Source organism: Glycine soja, chromosome 18, assembly GCF_004193775.1.
Source record: "Glycine soja cultivar W05 chromosome 18, ASM419377v2, whole genome shotgun sequence".
Taxonomy (NCBI): domain Eukaryota; kingdom Viridiplantae; phylum Streptophyta; class Magnoliopsida; order Fabales; family Fabaceae; genus Glycine; species Glycine soja.
In genome coordinates, this window is record NC_041019.1 from 2,842,445 (window position 1) to 2,869,716 (window position 27,272).

At 34.4% G+C, this 27,272-nt stretch overlaps 3 protein-coding genes across 6 annotated transcripts; all 3 read left to right on the top strand.

Moving 5' to 3' along the window:
* Window positions 1-4,640: 4,640 nt before the first annotated feature.
* On the top strand, window positions 4,641-7,135 carry LOC114394855 (sulfate transporter 2.1-like). Its single transcript, XM_028356522.1, has 4 exons — window positions 4,641-4,781; window positions 4,895-5,069; window positions 5,533-5,763; window positions 7,011-7,135. The coding sequence occupies exons 1-4, from the start codon at window positions 4,672-4,674 to the stop codon at window positions 7,017-7,019; spliced, it is 525 nt and encodes a 174-aa protein (XP_028212323.1). The 5' UTR covers window positions 4,641-4,671; the 3' UTR covers window positions 7,020-7,135.
* A 4,158-nt stretch (window positions 7,136-11,293) lies between these two features.
* On the top strand, window positions 11,294-18,371 carry LOC114396806 (ARF guanine-nucleotide exchange factor GNOM-like). Of its 2 annotated transcripts, none has more exons than XM_028358979.1 (4): window positions 11,294-11,428; window positions 11,828-11,933; window positions 12,581-13,360; window positions 14,228-18,371. In XM_028358979.1, exons 3-4 carry the CDS (start codon window positions 12,620-12,622, stop codon window positions 17,906-17,908), a joined length of 4,422 nt encoding a protein of 1,473 aa, XP_028214780.1. In that variant the 5' UTR covers window positions 11,294-11,428; window positions 11,828-11,933; window positions 12,581-12,619; the 3' UTR covers window positions 17,909-18,371. The 2 variants fall into 2 exon arrangements, with proteins under 2 accessions (XP_028214780.1, XP_028214779.1); XM_028358978.1 differs by having other exon boundaries at window positions 12,666-13,360.
* Window positions 18,372-20,209: 1,838 nt separating this feature from the next.
* LOC114395652 (ARF guanine-nucleotide exchange factor GNOM-like) lies at window positions 20,210-26,922 on the top strand. 3 transcript variants are annotated; one of them, XR_003663078.1, is made up of 4 exons: window positions 20,210-20,368; window positions 21,081-21,880; window positions 22,445-26,497; window positions 26,600-26,922. XR_003663078.1 is itself a non-coding variant. In XM_028357484.1 (3 exons), the coding sequence occupies exons 2-3, from the start codon at window positions 21,140-21,142 to the stop codon at window positions 26,123-26,125; spliced, it is 4,422 nt and encodes a 1,473-aa protein (XP_028213285.1). In that variant the 5' UTR covers window positions 20,210-20,368; window positions 21,081-21,139; the 3' UTR covers window positions 26,126-26,909. The 3 variants fall into 3 exon arrangements, 2 of the variants coding, with proteins under 2 accessions (XP_028213285.1, XP_028213286.1); XM_028357484.1 differs by having other exon boundaries at window positions 22,445-26,909; XM_028357485.1 differs by having other exon boundaries at window positions 21,084-21,880; window positions 22,445-26,909.
* Window positions 26,923-27,272: the final 350 nt, after the last annotated feature.

Here is a 27,272-nt window from a genome sequence, read left to right on the forward strand (position 1 = left end):
CATATTAAAAAGTCTTAACTTTAAAACTTTCCTAACAATTTTTTTTATATAAACTGAATTTTAAAACTAATAATTTCAATAACTTACCCGACAAATTGCACGTGGACTTGTACATGTATGCTGCACCCAACTATTTGTTCTTTAATAATCACAATTGTTAACCAGGTTGCAGTAATGGTTAAGGAAAAATACAAAATAATAATGTGAAAATATGTTTATCATATAAAAATAATTTTGTATTTTAAATAATTAAAATATTCATTAAACTATACTAAATGCCATTTAATTCAATATATTTAGAGAAACAGTATTTTATTTTATTGGAATTTTGAGAGAATTTTTAAAAGTTAAACAAATTCACTATTTACTCTTATGTTGTAAATTATAAATTATTATACGCAATATGGAGAGTGAAATACTTTCAACACTCTATCAATCAAACATTTTCAACAATTCAACAAATTGATTGAAAATCCACCTCATTTTGGTGTACTCAAAATTCTCCCTAGTGGCTTTGTCCTTCCCCGCCACAACGACCTCGCATCGCACAACGAGTCCGTGATAAAATAAGCACTTTTGGCAACAGAGGTGTGGTGGCAAAAAAGTGTTTCTAAGAGGAGAAGCCCTCACAAACAGGGAAGAAGGAGGGAGCAAGGCCAGAGAGGGTGTGGTCCTTCTCTTGCTGAGTGTAGGAGGCATTTTTAGAACACAAGAGAGTGTGATCAATGACAATCCAAAAGAAAAAAATAGTCTATAATATTTTCATACACAAACATCATTAGTTTTTATAAAATATTTTTTTTGGTGAAGTTATAAAATATATAATTTCATAATAAAAAATTAATTTATTTTATCTTTTATAACTTTCTACATTCATTTAAACAATAATGTTTTATGGAGACGAGATCTATTTTTTAACGGGAGCAAAAAAAAATAGTTAATATGTTTTAAGCAATTGCCCTCATTGCTAATAACATTCTTATATATGTCTCTCTGAGTATTAGTGTGTGTACACGTGTGCTTTAATGTAATGTAAATGTTATTGTCCATCATCAATGAGACTCAATAAGACATCACAATCAGTAAGCTTATGAAAGATGTCATAATCCTCTATTTTTATATCAAACCCTCAACAAACAAAAATTATATTCTTCCTTCCTCAATTCTTTCATTTTTCCTTTTCTGATAATCAATTCAACCTTCACAATTTTTGTTTATATTAAGTTGTTATCTATTTCTTTTATTATCTTTTATTACAATTTATGGAAAAAATGTAAATTGAATGAGGCAAGGGGTCAAATAAAAAGTAAAGTAAGGGATTTTTTTTTCCAAAAAAAAAGGGAGAAGTCAAATTCTTGACACCAAAAACTTACCCATAATACTCAACCATATGAGTCAATTTCCTTCATAAAGGATGGTAGTTTGAGATTATTGAAAGAGATCTTTTTACCTATATGTGGAATACATATCTTAAAAAAGAGAATATAAATAATGTCTACTATATAGAGTAAATATACCCACCTTTTCTTAATATTTTTTTATAAATATATTTTTTTAAGTAATTAAGACTTTTGCTTTGTAATGAGATATTGATGTATCTTCACAAAAGCTTCAATTTTTTTGGGTTAGAAATGTTATTTAAATTTAAAAATGCTTGTGAAAAGCAGAGCAAACTTGCTACTTAAAGCAAAAAATCATTACAACACTAAATACTCGATCCTATGACCTGACTAAAGCTTGTCTCAAATTTAGCATATATATTTGCATAAAATATTAATCCCTATTGTGAAGTACTTATGTGTTTGGTTGTTTGTTGGAAATAGCCAATTAACGTACATTTACTAGAAAGCAAGTAATTATCAATTTTTCTTTTGGATGAAAATTCATGCAGCCAGATACCAAGTCACTAGAAGTAATGGTAACATCCACACTACTAGAAAGTTATGATTTTACGACAGCTATCCTACGACGGTCCCTGCGAAACCGCCTTAGAAAATAAAGCAGTGGCATTTTTGTAATTATTTTATTAAAAATTGTCTTTTACGACACACATTCTAAGACGGTTATTAATAACCGCCTTAGAATGTGTCTTAGTGGCAATCTTGTAATTATATGACATAAAGATTATGACGGGTTTTAATAAAAGACCGTCCTCGTTCTTCGAAGAATTTAACAGCCCTAGCTACGTCGCTCTAATGCGCAACCAGAAAACTATTACTCCCTCTTGAGCTAGAGTATGATTTTTCAAGAATTGCACGCTCCGTTTCGCCTTCGCCTCGCATTAGAGTATGATTTTTTCAAGGATTGTACCTTCTAGAAGATTCGAAACGAGGGAGAGAACTTCCAGGTTCTGGAATGTTGCGAATGAGTCAAGGATGGGGCCGAAGAAGTTGTTGCCGGTGAGGTCGAGGTAGCGGAGGTTAAGAAGTTGTGGGAGGGTGTTTGGGAGTGGGCCATTGAGAAGATTCTGGGAGAGGTCGAGGTGGATGAGGTTTTTACAGAGGGAGATTTCTGAAGGTAGGGTTTCGTTGATGGAGTTGTTGAACAGGTTCACATAAATGACCTTTGGGAGACAATACAAGATGTTTGAGAGGAATGGGCCTCCGATGTTGGTGTCGGACAAGTCCAACTCCGTTACGGTGGTGTTTGTTGTCGCGTCGCAGGTTACGCCGTACCAGTTGCAGAGAGTAGCATCTCGTGAGTTCCATGAAGAGAGTTTTGAGTCTGGGTCGTCTAAGGAGAGTTTTAGCTGGTAGAGGTATAAGCCTTCTTGGTTCAGACACGACACCAAAGTTGTTGCTAGTGAGAAGAAGAGAATGTAGACTATGATGATGATGGAAACTGTTGTTTGGTTTTTTGGGTTTGAGTTTGTCATTGCAAGAGAAATTGTTGCGTTGAGTGTGGGAGTGGAGAGTGTGGGTTCAATTTATTTGCTTTCAATTGGAGGCTTAGAGAGAGTGTGTGTTTATGTTTGTGTTTGAGTGCAGGAATTGTCAATGGATTCTTTGCAGCATGTTCGCTCTGCTTTGGCTTCGGTGATAATGGGAATGGCTCCAGTTTTAGGAAAGGTATAGGTGCCAAATAGCATTGTTTACAATTATTGTGGTCTAAGCAAAAAATATCATTGTCCATATCATTCATGCTTAAATGTGGGTTGCGTGTCCTTCAAATTACTCAAATTTTCTTTTGGAACCGAGCTGCAAAAAATTATTGTGTTCTAAGTGAAGCCTACATTTTTTTTATTTTCCTTTTCACTGTGGTCTAAATTTGAGATGTAGACATCATTCAGTGCTTTGGGTCATTCTGTATATTTTTCTGTTTCACATGTGAATCACCTGATTGTGATGCATTGGCCATTGGACATAAAACAGCTATGTACGGACATATATGATTTTTCTAAATATGTAATTTTGTCTTTTGCAAGTTTGTTTGGTGATATAAATGCGATGGAGTTTATTGACCTGTGCAGTAGTTAAACAGGATCACCCTTTAGGAGGCATTTGGTGATATAAGTTTGTTTGGACATATATGATTTTATTATTCTTTTCTATCATTCCATCACTTGGCACTTCTTTTTTCTAGTATTTTAGATGCTAATATAACTAGTTATGTCTTTTATTTATGTAGTGAATCTTTTTTCTTGTTTTGCAAACAAGATTTCGTGTCTGTCAACCATCTTTGATATCATGGTTTGTGCTAATGTTATCCTCTCTGACCCTATTCTCACATGCCGTATTTCATATTGTTTTGGTTATTGAGGGGGATCAATGGAGTACTGTTGATGCTCAGTGGGCTCAGCTGATTGGACTTATAAGGTCCTTGGAGTTTCTGTCTTTTGGTTTTACCTTTTTTTATAGAGTTTTTCACTGATAAAAAAAGATTAGAGGTTATCTCATAAGTGTATTTCCATTGAGAGTACACTACAAATACTGTATGAAATGGTTTTGCAGAGTGTATGAAATGGTTTTTATTAACATATGTCATATTTTTAGTTTTAAAAAAAACTAATAACAAATAATTTTTTGTTTGTGGTTCTAAAGCTTGAGCTTTAGTTGCCTTATTCTTGGGTAGGCTCAATTGTTACAACAGAATTTAGAGTTTGAATTTAATAAGTTCACTAACTCTGGTTTTTATGAACTGGTAGGTGGTGGAGATATATTTTATGCTGGCTTGAATATCATTTTTCTGTACATATGTCAACTTCTTATTGATCAGATGTGTGGCACATATGTCAACTCCTGTTATATGTTCTGTAACAGACATTTTCAGCTTATTAAAATTTGTTGGCGGGCCATACGATCGTGAGATGGTGGACTTGTAGTTTGAGTGAACTATTTTTCTGAAAATGGAGTATCTACTTGTAATAATCTTGCTTGTATACTTTTTTTATTTGTTTATAATTATGCTAATGTAGGATTTATTTTCAACTCTTTTCCTCGTGTTTAATTTGCCAGCTTCTCTTAATTGTGACTTGTTTGACTTTTTTTTTTCTTCCATTTCTTTTTTTCCTACTTATTATCATTACAATTGTTTTTCATTCCATATGATGCCTTTTTAAATAATAAATTTAGTACTCGATATTGGTTTATTACTAATTTGTGAAATAAAATGATTTATAAAATGATTTACTAATTTGGTCCGGTGGCAGTGGTTTCTCTTCTGTTATCCTCAATGATGGAGAAATTAGTAGACCCTGCTACTGATCCAGTGGGTTATACAAAGCTGATTTTGCTTGCTACTCTCTTTGCTGGTATCTTTCAGACTTCCTTCGGACTCCTCAGGTGAACAATTAATTAACATACTATGCTCATGTTCCTATCATTATATTTTTATAACTTTCCCATAAGGTTGAGAGTGATCTTTTTTAACTTTGGCATCCATTAAAATTTAACAGACTTGGGTTCCTTGTGGATTTCCTATCCCATGCTGCAATAGTTGGATTTGTGGCAGGAGCAGCCATTGTGATTGGGCTTCAACAGTTAAAGGGACTCTTAGGAATCACCAATTTTTTGACCAAGACCGACATAGTCTCTGTCATGAAAGCTGTTTGGGAAGCAGTTCATAATCCAGTATGCTACTTTTTATTCTTTTCCCAATAAATTGGGAGCTGGTGGGGGAGGGGGGGGGGGGAGGGAACTAAGAATAAAGATAGTTTTGGAACCAGATTCCAATTCACCATTCAGTACATTTATTATAATAAATTTAATTATAAATATTATTAAGCATAAGTTTAATGATTAAAAAACATGTAGTTATTTTCTGTTTGTTTGTTTATTGTCCCCTTAATTAAAAAAAATCTGATGGATTAGGTACGTGTTTAATTTGATTTATTTTTAAAAATATTATTATATACTTTTTTTTGATAACTTTTTTAAAAAATAATCACTCATATTCTGCATCCATTTATTAGTGGAAAGGTAAAATAATAACTAATTAGCTTCCAAATTAAACAGGCACAAGAAATGTAATTATTAAAATTTCCTAGAACTAATAAATATAGTTTGAAATTAATTTGTGCTAATTAATTGGCAGGGTAAAAGGAAGAAGAAACTATTCTGGTTGGCATCAATCTCTCCTCTTGTATCTGTTGTTGTGTCAACTTTAATTGTGTTTATCACAAGAGCTGATAAAAATGGAGTTAAAATTGTGAAACATGTCAAAGGGGGGTTGAATCCAAGATCCATCCATCAGTTAGACTTCAACAACCCCTACATTGGAGAAGTGGCTAAAATTGGACTAGTGGTTGCTGTCGTTGCCCTTACTGTGAGTAACCAATTATAATTATAATTATATATGAAACCCTCAACTTAATTAATACAATATACGAAGTTACCATATTCATTCCCTATCTATTTTTTTTTTTGTCAAACCTAATTATTTTCCATTTCATTTTTAATTTATACTCCAATAGCTATTTTTGCTTCTGTGATTCTCTCTGCCCTACCAGGACTCATTGACCTAAGTGAAGCTTACAAAATTTGGAAGGTTGATAAGATAGACTTTCTTGCATGCGCTGGAGCATTCTTTGGAGTATTGTTTGCTTCTGTGGAGATTGGTCTACTTGCTGCGGTAATCATTGCCACTTCCATATCTGCTCACTCCCTTCTGAAATGACTTTACTTATTAATTATAATTTGTTATTTAAAATAAAATAATAAGTATATTCTTAATTTTCTAGCATAGACGACTTTAAAAGATATTTGAAAAACTATATTAATTTTTTTCATATGCTAGAAAAATTATATTAATTATTTAAAGTATATTTTTAATATCATTATGCTAATGTGATGTTCTATTAGTTTATCATATCATTACTTATTTGATAATTGATATTATGATAATTTGTCACGTTATCATTTAATTGATAAATAAAAATTAATAAAAAGCACCAAAAATAAAATTTTGAAAATGTTAGATATAATAAAAAAAATTAGGTAATATACTGAAAATGAAATCTATTAGTATATGAAAAACATATTATATCTTGTAGTTTTTAAAGAAAAGAAAACGGAAGAGATGTCAGTCAGGCTTTTCACTTTTAATTCTTGACACCTCCAGTAAGACTTTCTGACTCTCGTTATTAAATGTAGGAGGATATTGATCTTTCCACAAAAAGGAAAAGAAAATGAAATTAACAGCATATTTTGCACCTTTTACTTTTACTAAAGTACCTATAATAACTGATTACGTAAAGATCGAAAAAAGTACACATATATACATCTTAGAATATTATACATAAGACCATTGGTGAGAAAGCAATGTGGTTAAAAATTTTACAATTTCGATCAGCTGTTGTTTTTTATTATTATTATTAAAAGAAAAATGATACATGAACTACTCTAGTTAATAGCCATTGAACACCTAGAAAAAGAAAAAAGTATATAGATTTGATAGATTTTGTGATGTGATGAAAAGAAAGAGAAAAAGAAATAAGAAATATTAATATGGTGTTTAAAATAACAAAGTGTATGTGTATTATTATTTGATTCATGAGGCTTTTCTTCTGATAGATTTGGTGAACATTGACACCGTTGGAATCACTGCTCTAGAGGAACTGCATAAAAGTTTGTCTTCACATGGAAAACAGGTAACTTCTTTTTGTTTTGGACATTAAGATATATGTTGGTTGCTTGAATGGCTCACCTAAAAAAAAATCATAAACTTAATGATGAGTTGTTAGGTGCGTTTCTGTTGAACTTTTGAAGATTTCAGTCATATTAGAGTGCTTAGGAAGCCAAAAAAGAATATCAGATTCCATGCATAACTAGAGTTATTGGATACTTTTTTATATGATGCATCTACTTGCTTTTAAGAAAATATCTTTTCTATCTTATGTTCTGGACTATAAATAAACATCTTTTCTGCTGGATATGTTACAATTTTTGAATTTTCATAATACATTTCTGAATTTTCACAATTTCTGAATTTTTATAGTGACTTGTCAAATCTCAAGACGCAAGAACACAGTGTTTTCAATTTAAAAGTAACTTTAAATTAATTTAAAAATTTTGATCTAACGATTCATACAAATTCAAACTTCCTTTACATAAATAGATATATTAGATAGATTCAAATGAGTTAATTATTTTTCATAACTAATGATAATAATTTTATATCACTAGTTAACAACTCTAATTGATTCGTGTTATACACAAGTAAATAGTATTCATGAATATTTTAAATATATAAATATTTTTTAAATTTATAGTAGGAATTATTTATAATTAATTTTTTAATTTTTGATTGTAAAGTATAGTTTTTAAAATACAATAAATGGGAGAAATAAAAAACATTTTAGTTAGGTAAGGTAATAATATTTAAATAATTGTTGAAAAATAATATTTCAATCAATCTAAGATAAGAGTTCTTAGTTACAATATAAATAAAACAAATCAATCTATACTTGCATATAAAAATAAAGATAAACTTGAAGACAAGCTTGTCACTGTTGAAGACATAGTTTGCCAGCATTGGGCTACTTATGGGCGCCATTATTATACTCAATATGACTATGAAGTATGATACAATCACATTTTCCTCCTACTTTGTTATAATCTGTTTTGAGAATCATTTGGTTCACTCAATTAAGAAAAGAATCTTAACAAGTTAATTTCTCATTCTTTAAAACTCAGTACATAATGAGTTTTGCTTTTACATAACAAGTTAATTTCTCATTCTTTACCAGAGATTAATGTAAAAAAAATTGCATCAATAAAACGAAGTAAATTAAAAAAAAATTAGACATACAAAGACGGTTCCCTAAAACGTCGTAAAATGACAACATAATGTAGACCTACAAAGACGGTTTTCATAACCGTCGTAAATTGGCTTAACATACAAAGACGTTTCCTATAAAACGTCTTCGTATGCAGTCTTCACATGTCATCTAAGACGGTCACAAAGATCATCGTAAATTGGGATAACATACAAAGACGGTCCTCAAAACCGTCTTAAAATGTAAATTTTGATTGTCACCTACTAAGACGGTTATCGGAACCGTCTTTATAATCCAAAATTATCTGTTCACTTTAAGACGGTTATAGAAAAAACGTTGTAATATTTGACGCATACTAAGACTGTTATAGATAACCGTCATAGTATTAAAACCTTACAACGACGGTTTCCATAACCGTCGTAAAATAGCTCATACATTTTACGACGTTGACATTAACGACGGTTAAAAACCGTCGTGACATGGGCATAAGAACCGACTTAAAATCCAAATTTTCTAGTAGTGCCACCGTAGGGACCAATTAGCCTACATTTTATGGGCAAAACAACAAGTGGAGCGTTTCAAGTCAGGTAGCTAGCTAGGTTGATGTGAAGGCCAGGACCCGCGGAAAATTTAGAAGAATAGTAATATTAATCACACGAGTGTGTATTGCACTATCATATCATAGCAAAACAACCATATGTGTGTCCACTATTTTGCACAATTATTTCTTATACCGATGATGAAAATTCATGGTAATTGTGTTGATGGGAGTTTTAGGACAGAAAAATGGTTTCATTTTATCCTTATATTATGTGTGCTGTCTTTGTCTGATAAATACTACTACTAGGGAGAATCAATACAGAGAAGACTCATTTTATATATAGTGCAAACAAAGGATTGAAAGTAAATTGAATCCTCTAGGTAACTCTTTCCATGAATTGGCTAAAACTGCCGATAATAATTAAGCTCAGCAAAGAAACGCTATTGGCGTACGTCCATGACCATATGAACGCCATGTACTTTATGATGACCTAAGCAATATAGACATATATCATCATCTAACACACCGAGCATTTGAATTAACTAGTACCTAATTATTTCAATTTAACTTGTTTTGAGTTCAAAATTTAGATATATTACTATAGTAATTGATATATATTCAAAAAAAAAAAATTGTGGTCCCATAATAATTTTATTGATCCGATTCGTACGGGATTGCATGACCTCGACCCTATAAAGAATACCTATAATCTGGTATCAAAGAAAATAGACATAGTAACAGTGACTCTTGCATATATAAACATGGCCTTTTTAACAAATTGCATCGAACTAGTCAATAACAGCTACAAATACTCTTTCAGCCTCAAAAGGCTGCACTTAGCTTGTGGTATCTGAAGATAAATCAAACTTTAATATAGAAACAGAATGTTCAAACAAATGTCAGAATAGCGAACAGGCCGAAGTATTCATGTCAAGTAAACATCAAAGTCACAGAAGCTTTTATATCAAATTAAACAAATTATTAACTAACTAATTTATAGAATCAATTTAGCTGCTAGTAAATTGTATACCAGTTTGTGCATGGCTGCACATAAATGAAAATGAAAAGAAATTAGCATGCCAAACTACCGCTCTAAATTAAAAAGCATACCAAACTAGCAATATATCACTTCTCACTTGACTTGCATATCAACTAAGAACGCCAGCCTATAGTCTCTGCCTAGCTCCACTAGTATATGTGCATTTTAATAAATAAATAAATAAAATATAACGCACATATACTATGGTGTTGCCATATGCAAGATGTGAGGTGTATGCGTGGTTAAGTATTACTATTCGTCGTCATATTGACATTCTTTTGGTGCACATATTGAACAATCTTGGCTTAATTTTTCTCGACAAATTAAAAGATTGCTTAATTATGATTTTGATTATAGTAATACGCATGCATTATTAAGCGTAAGACACGGCAACATGTATGCAATTCTCAACTGTAGGATGATCTTGACTGTTGAACACTAGTGATAATTAAGTACGTACATAGATGTTCTTTGACCTAGGCTTATTATATATATATATATATATATATATATATAAATAAATAATTTTCCCGTATTCCGGTGACCCTGACACCTCTAGATATATTAAGTGCTTCATGATTCACCAGATCATTCATCTAGGAGCTAGCTTAAGAATACCAAAGCAACAAACCACCAAACAAGAAACGATACTAGTATGAATATTGGACAAACTAGACACAATAAACCTCCAAACAAGAAATGATACAAGTATGAATATTGGACAAACTAGACACAAAAAGCAACAAGGCAACGACAAGAAGAAATCTACCTTCTAGCTAGTAAAAATTGTTTAATATGTACTTCATCGAGGAGTGAATGTGTTTTCTCAAGAACAAATCACATTACCAAATTATTTCTAAGCACGTTATGTTGCATATTTTAGTTGTTAGACTTGGTGAAAAGATACTTGATCCAAGTTAATAAATTCCTTTTTAGAGAAATCTTAGTAACAATATTCAACACACTCTTTTGATTACATTCTTTGAAAAGAAATCACAAAATTTTGTTAGTCTTAAAATTTAATAATAATAATCTCACTCTTGATTTTATATTTTTCAATCAATTTTAATAAAAATAAAGTAGGCTATGAAAGAGGATATAATACGAAGTGTATAGATTAATTGGTGTGAGCTTATACCAACTTAATTAAAGATATTAAGTTCAAGTTTTGAATATGCATCATGTAATTACTATTTTAAGAATTTTTTTATTGCATGTAATAATTTTATCCTTTAAAAAATGATAATCTTTCACGAAAGATGAACAAATTCTATAAAAAAAAAATGAGTATTTGAAAATACTTGTTAACACCTCTCTTCATTGTGCTAGGTCTCACCATGTGATGATGTATGAAGCATGAAATGATACACAGGTAGAATGTGAAAATAGAAAGAAAGTAAAGATGGTTGTAGTAATTTGTGGTTAGTTAAAGGGTATACAAACAAATTCAAATAACGGTTTTTTATTTTTTATTTTTTAAAAAACAAAGAAATAGAGAATGCCCCAACCAACAACAACAGCAGCAAGAGGGATCTTCTCGACAGGAAGTGGCAGACACAACACAACCCATGATTTACAATCCAACCAATGTATCCCCGCTAGCTCTGATTCATGCCCTTAACACGCTACCCCTGTAAGTTTTCATTTTTCTTCCATTTTAATTCTCAACATTTTTTTGGTTGTCATTGTGGGAATTTAAACTTCAACGTAGATTTTGAGACCCCTTTGTAGAATTTTAGTTTAATTCAAAATAAGAGGTTGTGTCCAATGGATTAGAATATTATATCATTCTTACTATGCCCATAGAATTATCAATGGAATGGGTTCAACGAGAAGGGTGAGATTTCATGGTAGATCTAATGTTTTACCAATTTCATGTTATGGGTTTAAAGTTGTATTATGGTTCTATCTGGATTGATTTCATTCCATAACTGGTTTAATTTTGTTTTTGATTTATATCTGTTTTTCCATTTGAATGTGTAACTTCTGCGCCTCTAATGTTGTCTTTCTATGTTCCCGTGTACTTTTTCAGAGAGGAAAACGCCTTTGAATTTTCAGCTCACAAATGAAGCATTCAACTTTGAGTGAGAGGAGCCAAAATCTACATTCATTAACCTCTAATCTACATGATTCAATGAGTAAGTGTACCTGTACAGCTCAATTTTTTTTTTTATAAGCTATGAAAAACATAGTAACCCAATTGCTGGATTTTACTTGGTGTTGGAGACTTAAAGGTCACTGTTGGTTAATTCTAATTTTTTCCTACCAAAAAAAAGGTTCCTGTTGTAGGCCATACATATAATTTATCGAGATATAATGTTAATCTCGGCTACCGATCCGTGTTGTAGGCCAAACATTTAGTGTCTGATGAAAGGCTTGAAAACGTTGTTTAGTTTGCTTTGATATCCAGTCTTGATCATTTTCTTTGGGAGTTCTTTAATAGGTAGTCCTGTGCTTGGATAGTTTTCAAAATATTTTATACATCCCTATTACTCTGAAGTAAGGCTTCTTTCGAAATGTGTTTGCATTTGTATTTATTGTTTATATGGTAAACTTATATATTCACCATGCATTTCTTCCTTGACCAATCTCTCTAGATTCTAGAGTTTTACTGGATCCTCAGGCTGTGTTTCATATGTTTGTACTTTGCTTCTGTTTTGAATTTGGATTATTTGTGTTACTGAATACTAATGCTTGATTGGAGTCATTAACATGGGGAAATCCTTAACACTGTATTGATTGTCTCTTTCTAAATTGTTTTTGTTTGGGCTTTTGTTCATCTCAGCATTCTTTTAATAAAAGTCAAGCTGATCCTTTTGTCAAAATGGGACATCTAAAGATTCAAATGCAAACTGGTCTTATTCCCACAGAGGACGAATATGTACAATGTGATGCTGGATATCCAAACAAGACTACCATAGCATGTATGATCAATGCAGAAATTAGTGCTGTTTTGGCTGTCATGCGAAGAAATGTTAGATGGGGAGTTCATTACATGTCAGATGATGACCAATCAGAGCACTTTCTTGTTCAGTCTTTAAAGACATTAAGGAGGCATGTTTTCTCATGGCATAACCAATGGCATGCCATCAACCCTGCCTTGTATCTCCAGCCCTTTTTGGATGTGATACGATCAGATGAAACTGGTGCACCTATTACTGGTGTTGCTTTGTCATCTGTTTACAAAATCTTAACTCTAGATGTGATTGATCAACACACTGTCAATGTTGGGGATACCATGCACTTGGTGGTTGATGCTGTCACAAGTTGCAGATTTGAAGTTACTGATCCTGGATCAGAAGAAGTGGTATTAATGAAGATTTTACAAGTTCTTCTAGCATGTGTGAAAGGTAAAGCATCTGTAATGCTGAGTAACCAACACATTTGCACCATAGTGAATACTAGTTTCCGTATAGTTCATCAAGCAGGAACCAAAGGTGAGCTGTTGCAACGAATAGCACGGTATACAATGCATGAACTGGTTAGGTCTATATTTTCTCACCTTCAGAATATTGACAACACAGAGTCTGCATTCATAAAAGGGACAGCTACCTTAAAACAAGAGGTATAAGTTTTGTGTTTCCTTTGTCCTTTTTGGTTGCATTTCACACTTCTTTATGTGATTATTTTGCTAGTTGCTATGGATAACAAAAACTGAAAGGAGATATAGGGACTGAGTGGGATAAAATTCTAATTTGCACTAGAATTTTTGTTTTGCTATTGTAAGTTTTTCTCAGCTTACAAATATGAAATAGTTAAAAAGGGAAATATCCTTAACTCATTGACGCTCTTCTCATGTTACTGTTCATTATTTATGTGAAAATTTCAATTTTGAATAATTTATTATTCCCAAAATAATTGTATCATGCCTATCTTGGGACACCATACAGTGTTTGGCCAGCTGGCTTATAGGTCTGAAGTACAGCTTAAAATGAAATAGGGTACTTAGACCTCTCTTCCTGCTTTCTCTTCAGATGGAGGGCAGCAAAATTAAGAAAGGACTAAGACTAAGTACAGGACCTAGAAATGTTCTAGGTAGATTATCTGGAACTTACCAGGAAAAAAGGAAAATGCTTGTAATAACTTCTATTAGTAAAAAAAAATAGTTTTTAATAAAATTTAATGTATATAACTATAATTGACTCCCCGATGTCCTGCACGCAATCCAGAAAATGAGGGGGGAAAAAGAAGCAAAAAATAATTGCTGGATGCATATATGTTGTTACTAGTTAGGGTTAGAGAGTTGTTTCCTTATATATTATTACAAATTACAAATACCAATATTGTATGGTCAAATCTATAAATTCTTAAGGGTAATAGTTCAATAGTTCTACTGCGGTAAACTATTTTGCTGATGCAAATCTGAATTTTGATAGTCAGGACATGCATAAATTTGTAATTAAGTACTAATATACATATAGTGTTTTTGTAGACCAATGGACTAAATAATGACCATGCTTTGGCCAGCAGACAATTGGAAAATGGGAGGCTGAATTCTGCACAGGATGCTCAACCATTATCTACAGGCATTGCTTCCAGTACTGCAACAGACTTGACAGCAGCTGTAATTGATGAAAACAAAGCTATTGCTTGCAATGGCAATGAGATTGATCCACATGAATTACAGCTCATGACTGAACCATATGGGGTTCCATGTATGGTGGAAATATTTCACTTCTTGTGTTCTTTGCTGAATGTTGCTGAGCATATGGGAGTGAATCCTAGATCAAACACAATAACATTTGATGAAGATGTTCCTCTTTTTGCATTAAATTTGATTAATGCAGCCATAGAGTTGGGAGGGCCATCCTTTCGCTGTCACCCAAGATTACTGAGTTTAATTCAGGAAGAATTATTCCGCAATCTTATGCAATTTGGTTTATCAATGAGCCCTCTTGTACTTTCAATGATGTGTAGCATTGTTCTCAATTTGTATCACCATCTTCGTACGGAACTCAAATTACAGCTAGAAGCATTTTTTTCTTGTGTTATTTTGAGGCTTGCTCAAAGCAAATATGGGGCTTCATATCAGCAACAGGAGGTTGTGATGGAAGCACTTGTTGATTTTTGCAGGCAAAAAACATTCATGGTGGAGATGTATGCTAACTTTGACTGTGACATAAGTTGCAGTAATGTCTTTGAAGATCTTGCTAATTTGTTGTCCAAAAGCGCATTTCCTGTGAACAATCCATTATCTTCCATACATGTTCTTGCGTTGGATGGTCTTATTGCTGTAGTGCAGGGAATGGCCGAAAGGATAGGTAGTAGATCTTTAAGTTCAGAACAATCTCCTGTGAATTTTGAGGAGTATACTCCATTCTGGATGGAAAAGTGTGACAGTTTTGGTGACCCAAATGATTGGGTTCCTTTTGTCCGCCAAAGAAAGTACATAAAGAGAAGATTAATGATTGGAGCTGATCACTTCAATCGGGATGTTAAGAAAGGTCTTGAGTTTCTCCAAGGAACACATCTTTTGCCTGACAAACTTGATCCCCAAAGTGTTGCCTGCTTTTTGAGATACACTGCTGGGTTGGATAAGAATCTCATTGGTGATTACCTTGGAAATCATGATGAACTCTGTGTTCAGGTTCTTCATGAATTTGCTAGGACATTTGATTTCCAAGATATGACCTTAGACACAGCCCTGCGTGTATTTTTGGAGACTTTTAGGCTGCCTGGAGAATCTCAGAAGATACATAGGGTGCTTGAAGCTTTCTCTGAGAGATATTATGAACAATCACCACACATCCTTGCTAACAAGGATGCTGCTCTTGTGTTGTCATACTCAATTATATTGCTTAATACAGATCATCATAATGTGCAGGTCAAAAAGAAGATGACAGAAGAGGATTTTATCAGGAATAATAGGCGTATAAATGATGGCAACGATCTTCCTCGAGAATTCCTGTCAGAGATTTACCATTCAATTTGTAAAAATGAAATCCGTACCACTCCTGAACCAGGCTTTGGATTTCCTGAAATGACCCCAAGTCGATGGATTTCTCTGATGCACAAGTCAAAGAAAACTGCTCCATTCATCGTATCTGATTCTAGAGCATACTTGGATTATGATATGTTTGTGTTATTGTCAGGCCCAACAATTGCTGCCATTTCTGTGGTTTTTTATGATGCTGAAAATGAAGAGGTATACCAAACATGTATGGATGGATCCTTAGCTGTTGCAAAGATATCAGCCTACTATCATCTTGAAAATGTACTTGATGATCTGGTTGTGTGCCTCTGTAAGTTCATTACCATTTGGGATCCACTATCAGTTGAGGAATCTGTCCTGGCCTTTGGAGATGACACAAAAGCAAGAATGGCAACTGAGACAGTTTTCACTATTGCAAATAGGTATGGCGATTACATCCGCGCAGGGTGGAGGAATATTCTTGAATGCATTTTAATATTTCACAAGTTAGGCCTCCTTCCTACTCGGTTGGCCAGTGATGCAGCTGACGAGTCAAAGGTAACTATAGAAAATGGACATGGGAGGTCTAATTCAATTTCTTTATCATCAACTCATCTTCAATATATTACTCCAAAGAGATCCTCGGGATTAATTAGCAGGTTTAGTCAACTCTTGTCTCTTGGTGCTGAAGAGGCACAATCAATACCAACTGAAGAACAACTGGTCGCTCATCAGCAAGCTACACAAGCAATTCATAAGTGTCACGTTGACAGCATATTCACTGAGAGCAAATTTCTGCAAGCTGAATCTCTATTGCATCTTGCGAAAGCGCTCATTAATGCTGGAGCTCAACATCTGAAAGGGAGCAGAATATCTGAGGATGAAGACACTTCAGTTTTCTGTCTGGAGTTACTGGTGGCAATCACTCTCAATAACAGGGATAGAGTTGGACATCTCTGGAGGGATGTTTATGAGCACATATCCAATATTGTTCAGTCAACTGTGATGCCTTGTGCACTGGTAGAAAGGGCTATTTTTGGACTTCTTAGAATTTGCCATCGCTTACTTCCCTACAAAGAGAACATTACTGATGAACTTTTGAGGTCCCTGCAACTTGTCTTGAAGCTTGATGCTCGGGTTGCAGATGCATACTATGAGCAGATTACACGGGAAGTCAGTCGCCTTGTGAAGGCAAATGCTTCACATATTAGATCTCAGTCTGGATGGCGGACAATTTCATCACTGCTTTCCATCACTGCTAGACACCTGGAAGCATCTGAGGCTGGATTTGATGCGCTGATATTCATTATGTCTGATGGAGCTCACTTGCTCCCTGCTAATTATGTTCTATGTGTAGATGTTGCGAGACATTTTGCTGAGTCTCGTGTAGGACTGGTAGATCGGTCTATAGTTGCACTAGATCTAATGGCAGGTTCTATTAATTGTTTAGAAAAGTGGTCTAATAATGCTAAGAAAGCAGTCAAAGAAGATGAAGTGGAAAAGATGTTGCAAGATATTGGGGAAATGTGGTTTAGGCTAGTTCAGGGACTGAGGAAAGTATGTCTGGACCAGAGAGAGGAGGTTAGAAATCATGCATTGTTATCTTTGCAACAGTGCTTGACAGGAGCTGTTGGAACTCACATCCCACGCGAGTTGTGGTTAACTTGTTTTGATCAAGTGATCTTCACTGTGCTGGATGACCTGCTTGAAATTGCACAGGCACACTCTCAGAAGGACTACAGGAACATAGAAGGAACACTTGTTATTGCCTTGACACTCTTGTCTAAGGTTTTCCTCCAGTTACTCCAAGAACTATCGCAATTTGAAACCTTCTGCAAACTATGGGAGGATATGCTAGGCTGTATGGAAAAATGTGTGAAGATGAAAATTCAGGGAAAGAGAAGTGAGAAGCTTCAGGAGCTTGTGCCTGAGCTTCTGAAGAACATTTTGCTTGTTATGAAAGCTGGGGGCATTCTAGTGCACAGCAGTGGCTCAGGAGATAATAGTTTGTTGGAACTGGCATGGCAACATATGAAGAATATTGCTCCGTCGTTGCAGTCTGAGGTGTTCCCTGAGCAAGATTCAGAACAGTTACAGATTCAGCACAAACAGATTGAACCAGTTGGAAGCTTGGGACCTGATGCAAACATTTCTGTTCCTTCAAATGAAAAAGTGGGCCAAGATGGTGCTGTGATCAGTTAATTCTATCTGCAGTGCCTAAGCAACCTGAATTGGCTTTTCTGTGCCCCTATGAACACCCCCACAATCTTAGTCTAACCTTGATAAATTCAGTTTTTTCTATTTCAAGGATGTGAGGGTGTTCTAGCTGATTATGCAGAACATGAAATTCCTATTCTGGCTGGAGCAGTTTGATCAAGTCAAGCATGAAGTAAAGTTGCCTGTTATTTGGTATTCTCTCTTTCTCATAATTGCCCCCAGGGATTTGGTTGGAGATATGTTATAGTTATACTACACAGATATACTCAAATTATAAACATTAGTATTGTCTTTATAGGTTGTACAGAACTCGATAATGTTATCTTTTAGTATTTTCTGGGACATGTATCTACTTGTTATGTTAATGATGTAAACAGGAAAATTTTTGAGATGATAATGATCATAAATATGTACACACATAATAAAACATCCAAGGATACTTGAGGAATGAGTGTTGTTATAGAATTAGGTTTCGTTTCTAAAGCGTGTAAAATCGATTTTGGTTAAAGCAAAAAGAAATTGCTGTTGTTCTATGTGTTCCTATTTCGTGCCAAACTCAATTTCAACCATTGATCTTACTTTGGAAATAGTGCTTTGCAGAACCAAGCAACACACAGGTTTGTACTCCATTTAATTATTGTTTTATGGAGATTGAATTTCATCAATTTAATATTTGGATTGAAAGTTTTCATTAAAAAAATTTAAGTATATAATGTTTCATGTGATTTTAAATCAAGTGAATGTTTTTTCAAATAGTTTAATTTTAATATATAAAATATCTTTAGAAATATAAGTGAATACCAATAATAATATTGCAAATTTATGAATGTTTATTTTAAAATTAGTATGTGTGATCATCATTGCATGTATTATTTATCGAAAAATGAAACTGTTGGAATTTATGTAATTAATTCATATAATTATGTTATAGTCTTCATTATAAAATATTGATATAATGTTTTCATTTTATTATTTTATGATTATGATTACTAAAATTGAAAAATAATATTCAATGTAAATAGTAGTATTATATTTATTATTATAATTATATAACCTTTTTTTTGTAAATAATAATTATCATTATTAAATATTTCAAGAGACATCATTTTTTTTATCTTTATTTTACATTTTATTAACTTTTATATCATCATTAGATTATTATTTATGATTTTTTATAATGCTCAATATTATTTATTTTCATTGTCATTTTAAAATATGATTTTATTTTTAATATTATTTTATCTTTCAATATTATGTTTGTTTCATTATTTTCATTGCTTTTATTAATGCCTTTAATGATATCTATTTTGGACATTTTATAATATTATCTTATTTTCATTTTTGTTAGCTAGTTATCTATTATCTATAATATTATTTGTTTTAATGATATTTGATTACTTCTTTATTTCTATAATATGTTTTGTTTCATGTTAATTGTATTATTTTTTCAAATTTTTACTTCGTAACTTTTACAAACTTGACAATATTTTTTTTTATAATATTACTGTTACTGTGACAAAAACATAATATTATTGTTGCACTTATAATATTATTTTAACATTATTTCCGTATTTTACTATTTTAGTTTTGAAATTTTATGTTTTTATGATTACAATCTTACTTTTTGTTTATTTCCTATGAAATCTTCTTTTTTTGGTAAAGTCATTATAATATCACTTCATAACAATAATAATTCTTATTTTATATTTTATTCTGTCATTAGAAAATTTTAGACAAAATACATTCATATTCTTGAAGTATAACAAAATCTTACTTAATATTTCTTTCCTCTCTTCCCTATACAAATTTCCCTTAAATTTTAGGAAGTGAGAGTGTAATTTATTCTAATATTTTAACTTATAATAACATTAAATTATTTTTGTTATATATATTAAGACAAGTCAAAATAATGGAGAGAGAAAGGTATTGGGTCTAATTTATTAAATTTTAGAGGATGAAAATATAATTTATCCTACAATTGGGTCTAAGTTTTACTTATTCACTTTCATATATAATAATAATAATATTATAGTATTATGAAATAAAATTCTGAAAAACGGGTTCATTTTTGTACATATTTTTAAAATAAAATATTGAGAGTCAAAATTTTGGAGAAGATAATTATATTTATATTATCATATTATATTATTTATATAGATATATAGATTTCTTTTTCAGTGTAAACACTATTTAATAATTTTTCAATTATTACATCGCATGTAGTAGGATGACTCAAATTATTTACACCAATATAATAAATAAAATTTCCTTAATTTTGGAGAGCCATTTCCTTTTCTTTTTCACGTAGTTTACAGAGAAACGCAGTAAAGAATAGAAGACTGAAGATTCCGACGAGGATCAGTGCCACGGAGTTCCGTCAACGTTTCCGTTGAATCGCCGAATTACGCGACGCGACGCAACTTCCCGATTCGCAGCGAGCAACGAGTGAGTGTGATTTTTTTTTTTGCTTTAGCTGGATGTTTCAATTTTGGTCTTCTCTCTGTAGTGGAAGAGCTTTGGCTATTCTTTCAAACTACGTTGAATTTTGTCTCCAATTGCGTCAGTGTAAATGCTGGATCCATCAGATCTTCTTCTTCTGCATGTGCATTTGAAATACCTGAACTCATGTATATGTGTGTGTGCTTAGGAATTGTAATTTGTGTGTACAGTGGTTTATACTTACTTTACATAGGGTAGGGTTGCCTTGTGTGTTCGACATTTACTTTTGTGTTGCTGAGTTGAATCTGAAGCATTCTCAGTTTGTGTTTTTTGTGCTTGTATTTCGTGCTTCATTTTAATTAGGGCATTACTCTGCTACGTATATGACAAATGTTATGTCCAGCTACAAAATTGTCTTATTAATCCTAATAATTTTATGGAGAAAGAATCCTGAAAGCATAAAAAAGCATTTAATACTATGTTTAGGAAGTAGGAAGATTTAGAATTATTGTTAATTATTTGGTTTGTGGAAATTTGGACTTGTTATTTTTGTTGTCTCATAGGATTTCATAGAATACATTCAGTAAATGCTTGACAACTCATCTTGGTTAATGATTACCATACTTGTCAAAGACTCAAAGTAACATAACAATTGCTTTTAGTTATTTGGTTTGTGGAAACCCTAATCTATTTATATTTATTGTTTTGGACTTCATAGAAGACTCTCGTTGAACAACTATCAGATCCTTGGTGTACCCTAGAAAGAATATTACAGAAATGGGACGTCTGAAGCTGCAAGCTGGTATCAATGCAATAGAGGAAGAGGAACCTGAGGAATGTGATGCTGCCTATCCTAACAAAACAACTTTGGCATGCATGATCAATTCAGAGATTGGTGCTGTTTTGGCGGTCATGAGAAGAAATGTAAGATGGGGAGGTCGTTATATGTCTGGCGATGATCAGCTGGAACACTCTCTTATTCAGTCTTTTAAGACAGTAAGGAGACAAATCTTTTCGTGGCACCACCATCAGTGGCAAGCTATTAACCCTGCCTTGTATCTACAGCCGTTTTTAGATGTAATTAGGTCTGATGAAACTGGTGCCCCAATTACTAGTGTTGCTTTGTCATCTGTTTACAAGATTTTGACTCTTGATGTGATCGATCATAATACTGTCAATGTTGAGGATGCCATGCACTTGGTTGTTGATGCTGTCACTAGCTGCAGATTTGAGGTCACTGATCCTTCTTCGGAAGAAGTTGTTTTAATGAAGATACTACAAGTTCTTCTAGCTTGTATGAAAAGTAAAGCATCTATAATGCTGAGTAACCAACATGTTTGCACCATAGTGAATACTTGTTTCCGGATTGTTCATCAAGCAGGAAGTAAAGGTGAGTTGTTGCAGCAGATAGCACGGTACACAATGCATGAACTTGTAAGGTGTATTTTCTCTCACCTTCAAGATGTTGGCAACACAGACCATGCATTGGTTAATGGGAGCACTAATTTGAAACAGGAGGTATGAGAATCATGCTTACCTACTTCTAAAGACTACATTTTTTCCCATGATTATTGTTTTAGCTGCTGGGGAAAAAATTCATACAAAGGGGAATTGAGGTAGGGGAGAGTGTGATGTTTTTCTTAGTAATTATGGTTCCTGTTATGCAAGAATTTGTGCTATGCTATCAGTTAATTTTCTCCATTTGCAATTTGATTGATCATCATATAAAGGTTTATTATTTGCAATAAATATATCCATGGATTTTTGAGTGTCATATATCATTGATAGTGTTTGACCTGCTAACTATAGCTGGATCTTAAGTACTTCATACATCCTAAGATACGATGACCTTCCCTTTCCATCTGTCTCCCCACCCAAATCAAGAAGTATCTTTACAGTCCTTGGCCATTGTTATAGTCTTTGTGGATAGTTACTAATAATGGCATTAGCATATTAAAGGTTTCAGACATTCAAAGTGATTCTGTTAGTTGTTTTGCCAAGAGTTAACAGTTTGGGTGATCAAGAACTTAATATTTATAACATCTGTATATGAATATTTGCATTTGTTCATTTTTCTTGCAGACCGGAGGCCTAGATAATGAGTATGCGTTTGGAAGTAGACAATCGGAGAATGGCAGCATGACTTCTGAATATGATAATCAGTCATTATCTACAAACTCTGCTCCCAATGCTGCAAGTGTTGTGAAAACAACTGTGATGGACGAAAACACAGCGATAACTATTACTGGAAAGGAGGGTGGACCACATGACATGCATCTCATGACTGAACCATATGGTGTTCCTTGCATGGTGGAAATATTTCACTTTTTGTGTTCTTTGCTGAATGTTGTCGAGCATACAGGAATGGGTCCTAGATCAAACACACTAGCATTTGATGAAGATGTGCCTCTCTTTGCCTTAAATTTAATTAATTCAGCAATAGAACTTGGAGGACCTTCTATTTGTCGTCACCCAAGGTTGCTGAGCTTAATCCAGGATGAATTGTTTCATAATCTGATGCAGTTTGGTTTGTCAACGAGTCCCCTTATACTTTCGATGGTGTGTAGCATTGTTCTCAATTTGTATCATCATCTTCGTACAGAACTCAAATTACAGCTGGAAGCATTTTTTTCTTGTGTCATTTTGAGACTTGCACAAAGCAGATATGGGGCTTCATACCAGCAGCAAGAGGTAGCCATGGAGGCCCTTGTTGACTTCTGTAGGCAAAAGACATTTATGGTAGATATGTATGCTAATTTTGACTGTGACATAACTTGCAGTAATGTCTTTGAAGACCTTGCTAATTTATTGTCCAAAAGTGCATTTCCTGTGAATTGTCCATTGTCTGCCATGCATATTCTTGCTTTGGATGGTCTTATTGCTGTTATACAGGGAATGGCTGAAAGGATAGCCAATGGATCTGTAAGCTCAGAATATTCTCCAGTTAATCTTGAAGAGTATACTCCATTCTGGATGGTTAAATGTGAGAATTATAATGATCCAAATCATTGGGTTCCTTTTGTCCGCCGAAGAAAGTACATAAAGAGAAGACTGATGATTGGTGCTGACCACTTTAATCGTGATCCTAAGAAAGGTCTAGAGTTTCTCCAAGGAACACATCTTTTGCCTGACAAACTTGATCCCCAAAGTGTTGCCTGCTTCTTCAGATACACTGCTGGGTTGGATAAGAATCTTGTTGGTGATTTCCTTGGAAATCATGATGAATTCTGTGTTCAGGTTCTTCATGAATTTGCTGGAACATTTGATTTCCAAGACATGAACTTAGACACAGCTCTGCGTCTATTCTTGGAGACTTTCAGACTTCCTGGAGAATCACAAAAGATACATAGGGTGCTTGAAGCTTTCTCTGAGAGATATTATGAACAATCGCCACATATCCTAGCTAACAAGGATGCTGCTCTTGTGTTATCATACTCAATGATAATGCTTAATACAGATCAGCACAATGTGCAAGTTAAAAAGAAGATGACAGAAGAGGATTTTATCCGGAATAATAGGCATATAAATGGTGGCAATGATCTGCCTCGAGAAATGCTGACAGAGATTTACCATTCAATTTGTAAGAATGAAATTCGCACAATCCCTGAACAAGGTGTTGGATTTCCTGAAATGACACCAAGTCGGTGGATTGATCTAATGCATAAGTCCAAAAAAACTGCTCCATTTATTGTATCTGATTCTAAGGCCTACCTTGATCATGATATGTTTGCCATAATGTCAGGCCCAACGATTGCTGCCATCTCTGTGGTATTTGATCATGCTGAACAGGAAGAGGTATACCAAACATGTATGGATGGGTTCTTAGCTATTGCTAAAATTTCAGCTTGCCATCATCTTGAAGATGTTCTTGATGATCTGGTAGTGTCGCTTTGCAAGTTCACTACACTTTTAAACCCATCATCAGTTGAGGAACCAGTCCTTGCCTTTGGAGATGACATGAAAGCAAGACTAGCAACTGTGACAGTATTCACTATAGCAAACAGGTATGGGGATTACATACGCACAGGTTGGAGAAATATTCTTGATTGCATCTTAAGACTGCACAAGCTTGGTCTTCTTCCTGCCCGTGTTGCCAGTGATGCAGCTGACGAATCAGAGCTTTCTGCTGAAACTGTGCATGGAAAGCCTATTATGAATTCTTTATCCTCAGCTCATATGCAATCTATTGGCACTCCAAGGAGATCCTCGGGATTGATGGGTAGATTTAGTCAACTCTTATCTCTTGACACTGAGGAACCAAGATCACAACCTACTGAACAACAACTTGCTGCTCATCAGCGCACCCTACAAACCATACAGAAGTGTCATATTGACAGCATATTCACGGAGAGTAAATTCCTGCAAGCTGAATCTCTATTGCAGCTAGCAAGAGCACTCATTTGGGCTGCGGGGAGACCACAAAAAGGGAACAGCACACCCGAGGATGAAGATACAGCAGTTTTCTGCCTGGAGTTGCTGATTGCAATCACTTTGAATAACAGGGATAGAATTGGGATTCTTTGGCAGGGTGTGTATGAACACATATCCAACATTGTTCAGTCAACTGTAATGCCCTGTGCCCTGGTAGAGAAGGCTGTTTTTGGACTCCTGCGGATTTGCCAGCGGTTGCTTCCCTACAAGGAGAACATTGCTGATGAACTTCTGAGGTCATTGCAACTTGTCTTGAAGCTTGATGCCCGGGTTGCAGATGCATACTGTGAGCAGATTACTCAGGAGGTCAGTCGCCTTGTGAAGGCAAATGCTTCTCATATAAGATCTCAGTTAGGATGGCGGACAATTACATCACTGCTTTCCATCACAGCTAGACACATAGAAGCATCTGAGGCTGGGTTTGATGCACTATTGTTCATAATGTCTGACGGTACCCACTTGCTTCCAGCTAATTACATTCTGTGTGTAGATACTGCCAGGCAGTTTGCTGAGTCTCGTGTTGGACAAGCAGAGCGATCTGTGCGGGCACTAGATCTCATGGCAGGGTCTGTCAATTGCTTGGCCCAGTGGACTAGTGAGGCTAAGGGAGCAATGGAGGAGGAACAAATGTCTAAGTTGTCTCAGGATATCGGAGAGATGTGGTTGAGACTAGTACAAGGTCTAAGGAAGGTATGTTTAGACCAGAGAGAGGAGGTTAGAAATCATGCTTTATTATCGCTGCAGAAGTGCTTGACAGGGGCCGATGGCATTTATCTACCATACAGCTTGTGGTTGCAATGTTTTGATCTTGTGATCTTCACTGTGCTTGATGACCTGCTTGAGATTGCACAGGGACACTCTCAAAAGGACTACCGCAACATGGAAGGCACACTTATCTTAGCAATGAAGCTCTTGTCCAAAGTTTTTCTTCAATTACTCCCAGAATTATCACAATTGACAACCTTCTGTAAGCTATGGTTAGGTGTACTGACCAGAATGGAAAAATATATAAAGGTGAAGGTTAGGGGGAAAAGAAGCGAGAAGCTTCAAGAGACAATGCCAGAGCTGCTTAAAAACTCCTTGCTTGTTATGAAGATGAGGGGTATACTGGCGCAGAGGAGTGCCTTGGGTGGTGATAGTCTGTGGGAACTTACATGGCTACACGTGAATAACATTTCACCATCATTGCAACTTGAGGTATTCCCTGAGCAGGATTCTGAGCATTTGCAGCACAAGCAGGGCGAATCAATAGGAGGTACGGTGCCTGATGAAAAGGTTTCCATGCCTTCAAGTGAAACAGCAAGCCGTGAAGATGCTGGCATTGTTGGTTGATTAGAGGTTCTATGTCGCTGCTACTTGAATCAGTTTTCCTGTTTATAACCATACACACAATCCCTGACCTTAAAATACTGATTGTGCAGAATTTGTGGATCATATTCGCATCCTAATTTTGTTTTGCCACTGATAGATGCAGAAGTATTATAGGAGGGAAAGTATAGTTCTAAGGCAAAGACGTGCTAGTTCATCTAGTTAAATCTCATTGTCACCTGTCTGTTGGCATTTGCCCTTTTCCGTTCCCCCTTGAAGCTTCTTGTTCCCGTAATTTAGATGAAATATATTGTACTTTGAATTGAGATAGATTTCTACATTTCAGCGGGGTACTGTAGGGCTTCCCCTTCTACCTATGAAGCTGCGTCAGGGATAGTAAGCCTAAATTTCCCAAAAACATTTATACAGAACCTCGATTTTCTCTTAATGCAGCTTGCATTTCAATGGGTAAGACGGCAGATAGTTCTCATTTTGCAGGCTTTCGTATCCATTGGAGTGTCTGTGATGAACCTTGGTGCGTTAATGCGTGGCATTAGACATATGAATGGTGGTTGGGTTTGTAGCTTTGTGCCTTTGTATTTAGTATTTACATCCTGGTATTTGCCTTTTTTTTCCTGAGCCAAATATTGATTCTTGACTTTTGGCCTGCGCACAGATTTGAGATTTACACTCCTAAAATTTGTGGACTAGCATCTTTCCTTTGCGAAAAACTAGTTCCCGTGTAATTGGATGTCAAACAATGGACACTAGACAATGTCATTCCTAACAGAATTACAGATCACATATATATGCTTTGAGTATCTTCTTCAGAAGTTTACTGTTCGTAATAGTTTGGAATGGTAGCCATGCTTAATGGAAGCGTGTTGTGTACCCTAGTTTCAGTTTATAGTATGGATTACCATTTTTACGTGAAATTCAATAGTTATATCTTATATGTGCCGTGAAAAAAAAAAGACAAAGTTCTGACATGTATCTACTGTTTTCTATTAACACTGGGTTGAGATTTTTTCACGGAGTGAAGTTGGTCATGGTGCTGCTTACGAGTCCCACCCCTTAAAACAATCAACCATCCCAAACACAAGTATAACAGGCAAGAGTAATCTTGAAAGTTCTGGCATGTGAAAAAAAGTGTTCAGCTTTGATTCATTTA

Excerpts from the sequence above, each read along its gene's own strand:
- LOC114394855 (XM_028356522.1), top strand. The coding sequence starts at position 4,672 with ATGATGGAGAAATTAGTAGACCCTGCTACTGATCCAGTGGGTTATACA. Across the intron at positions 4,782-4,894 it reads ACTTCCTTCGGACTCCTCAG|ACTTGGGTTCCTTGTGGATT; the intron begins GTGAACAATTAA and ends AAAATTTAACAG. Across the intron at positions 5,070-5,532 it reads GGGAAGCAGTTCATAATCCA|GGTAAAAGGAAGAAGAAACT; the intron begins GTATGCTACTTT and ends ATTAATTGGCAG.
- LOC114396806 (XM_028358978.1), top strand. The coding sequence starts at position 11,861 with ATGAAGCATTCAACTTTGAGTGAGAGGAGCCAAAATCTACATTCATTA. Across the intron at positions 11,934-12,665 it reads TAATCTACATGATTCAATGA|AGGACGAATATGTACAATGT; the intron begins GTAAGTGTACCT and ends TTATTCCCACAG. Across the intron at positions 13,361-14,227 it reads CAGCTACCTTAAAACAAGAG|ACCAATGGACTAAATAATGA; the intron begins GTATAAGTTTTG and ends GTGTTTTTGTAG.
- LOC114395652 (XM_028357484.1), top strand. The coding sequence starts at position 21,140 with ATGGGACGTCTGAAGCTGCAAGCTGGTATCAATGCAATAGAGGAAGAG. Across the intron at positions 21,881-22,444 it reads GCACTAATTTGAAACAGGAG|ACCGGAGGCCTAGATAATGA; the intron begins GTATGAGAATCA and ends TTTTTCTTGCAG.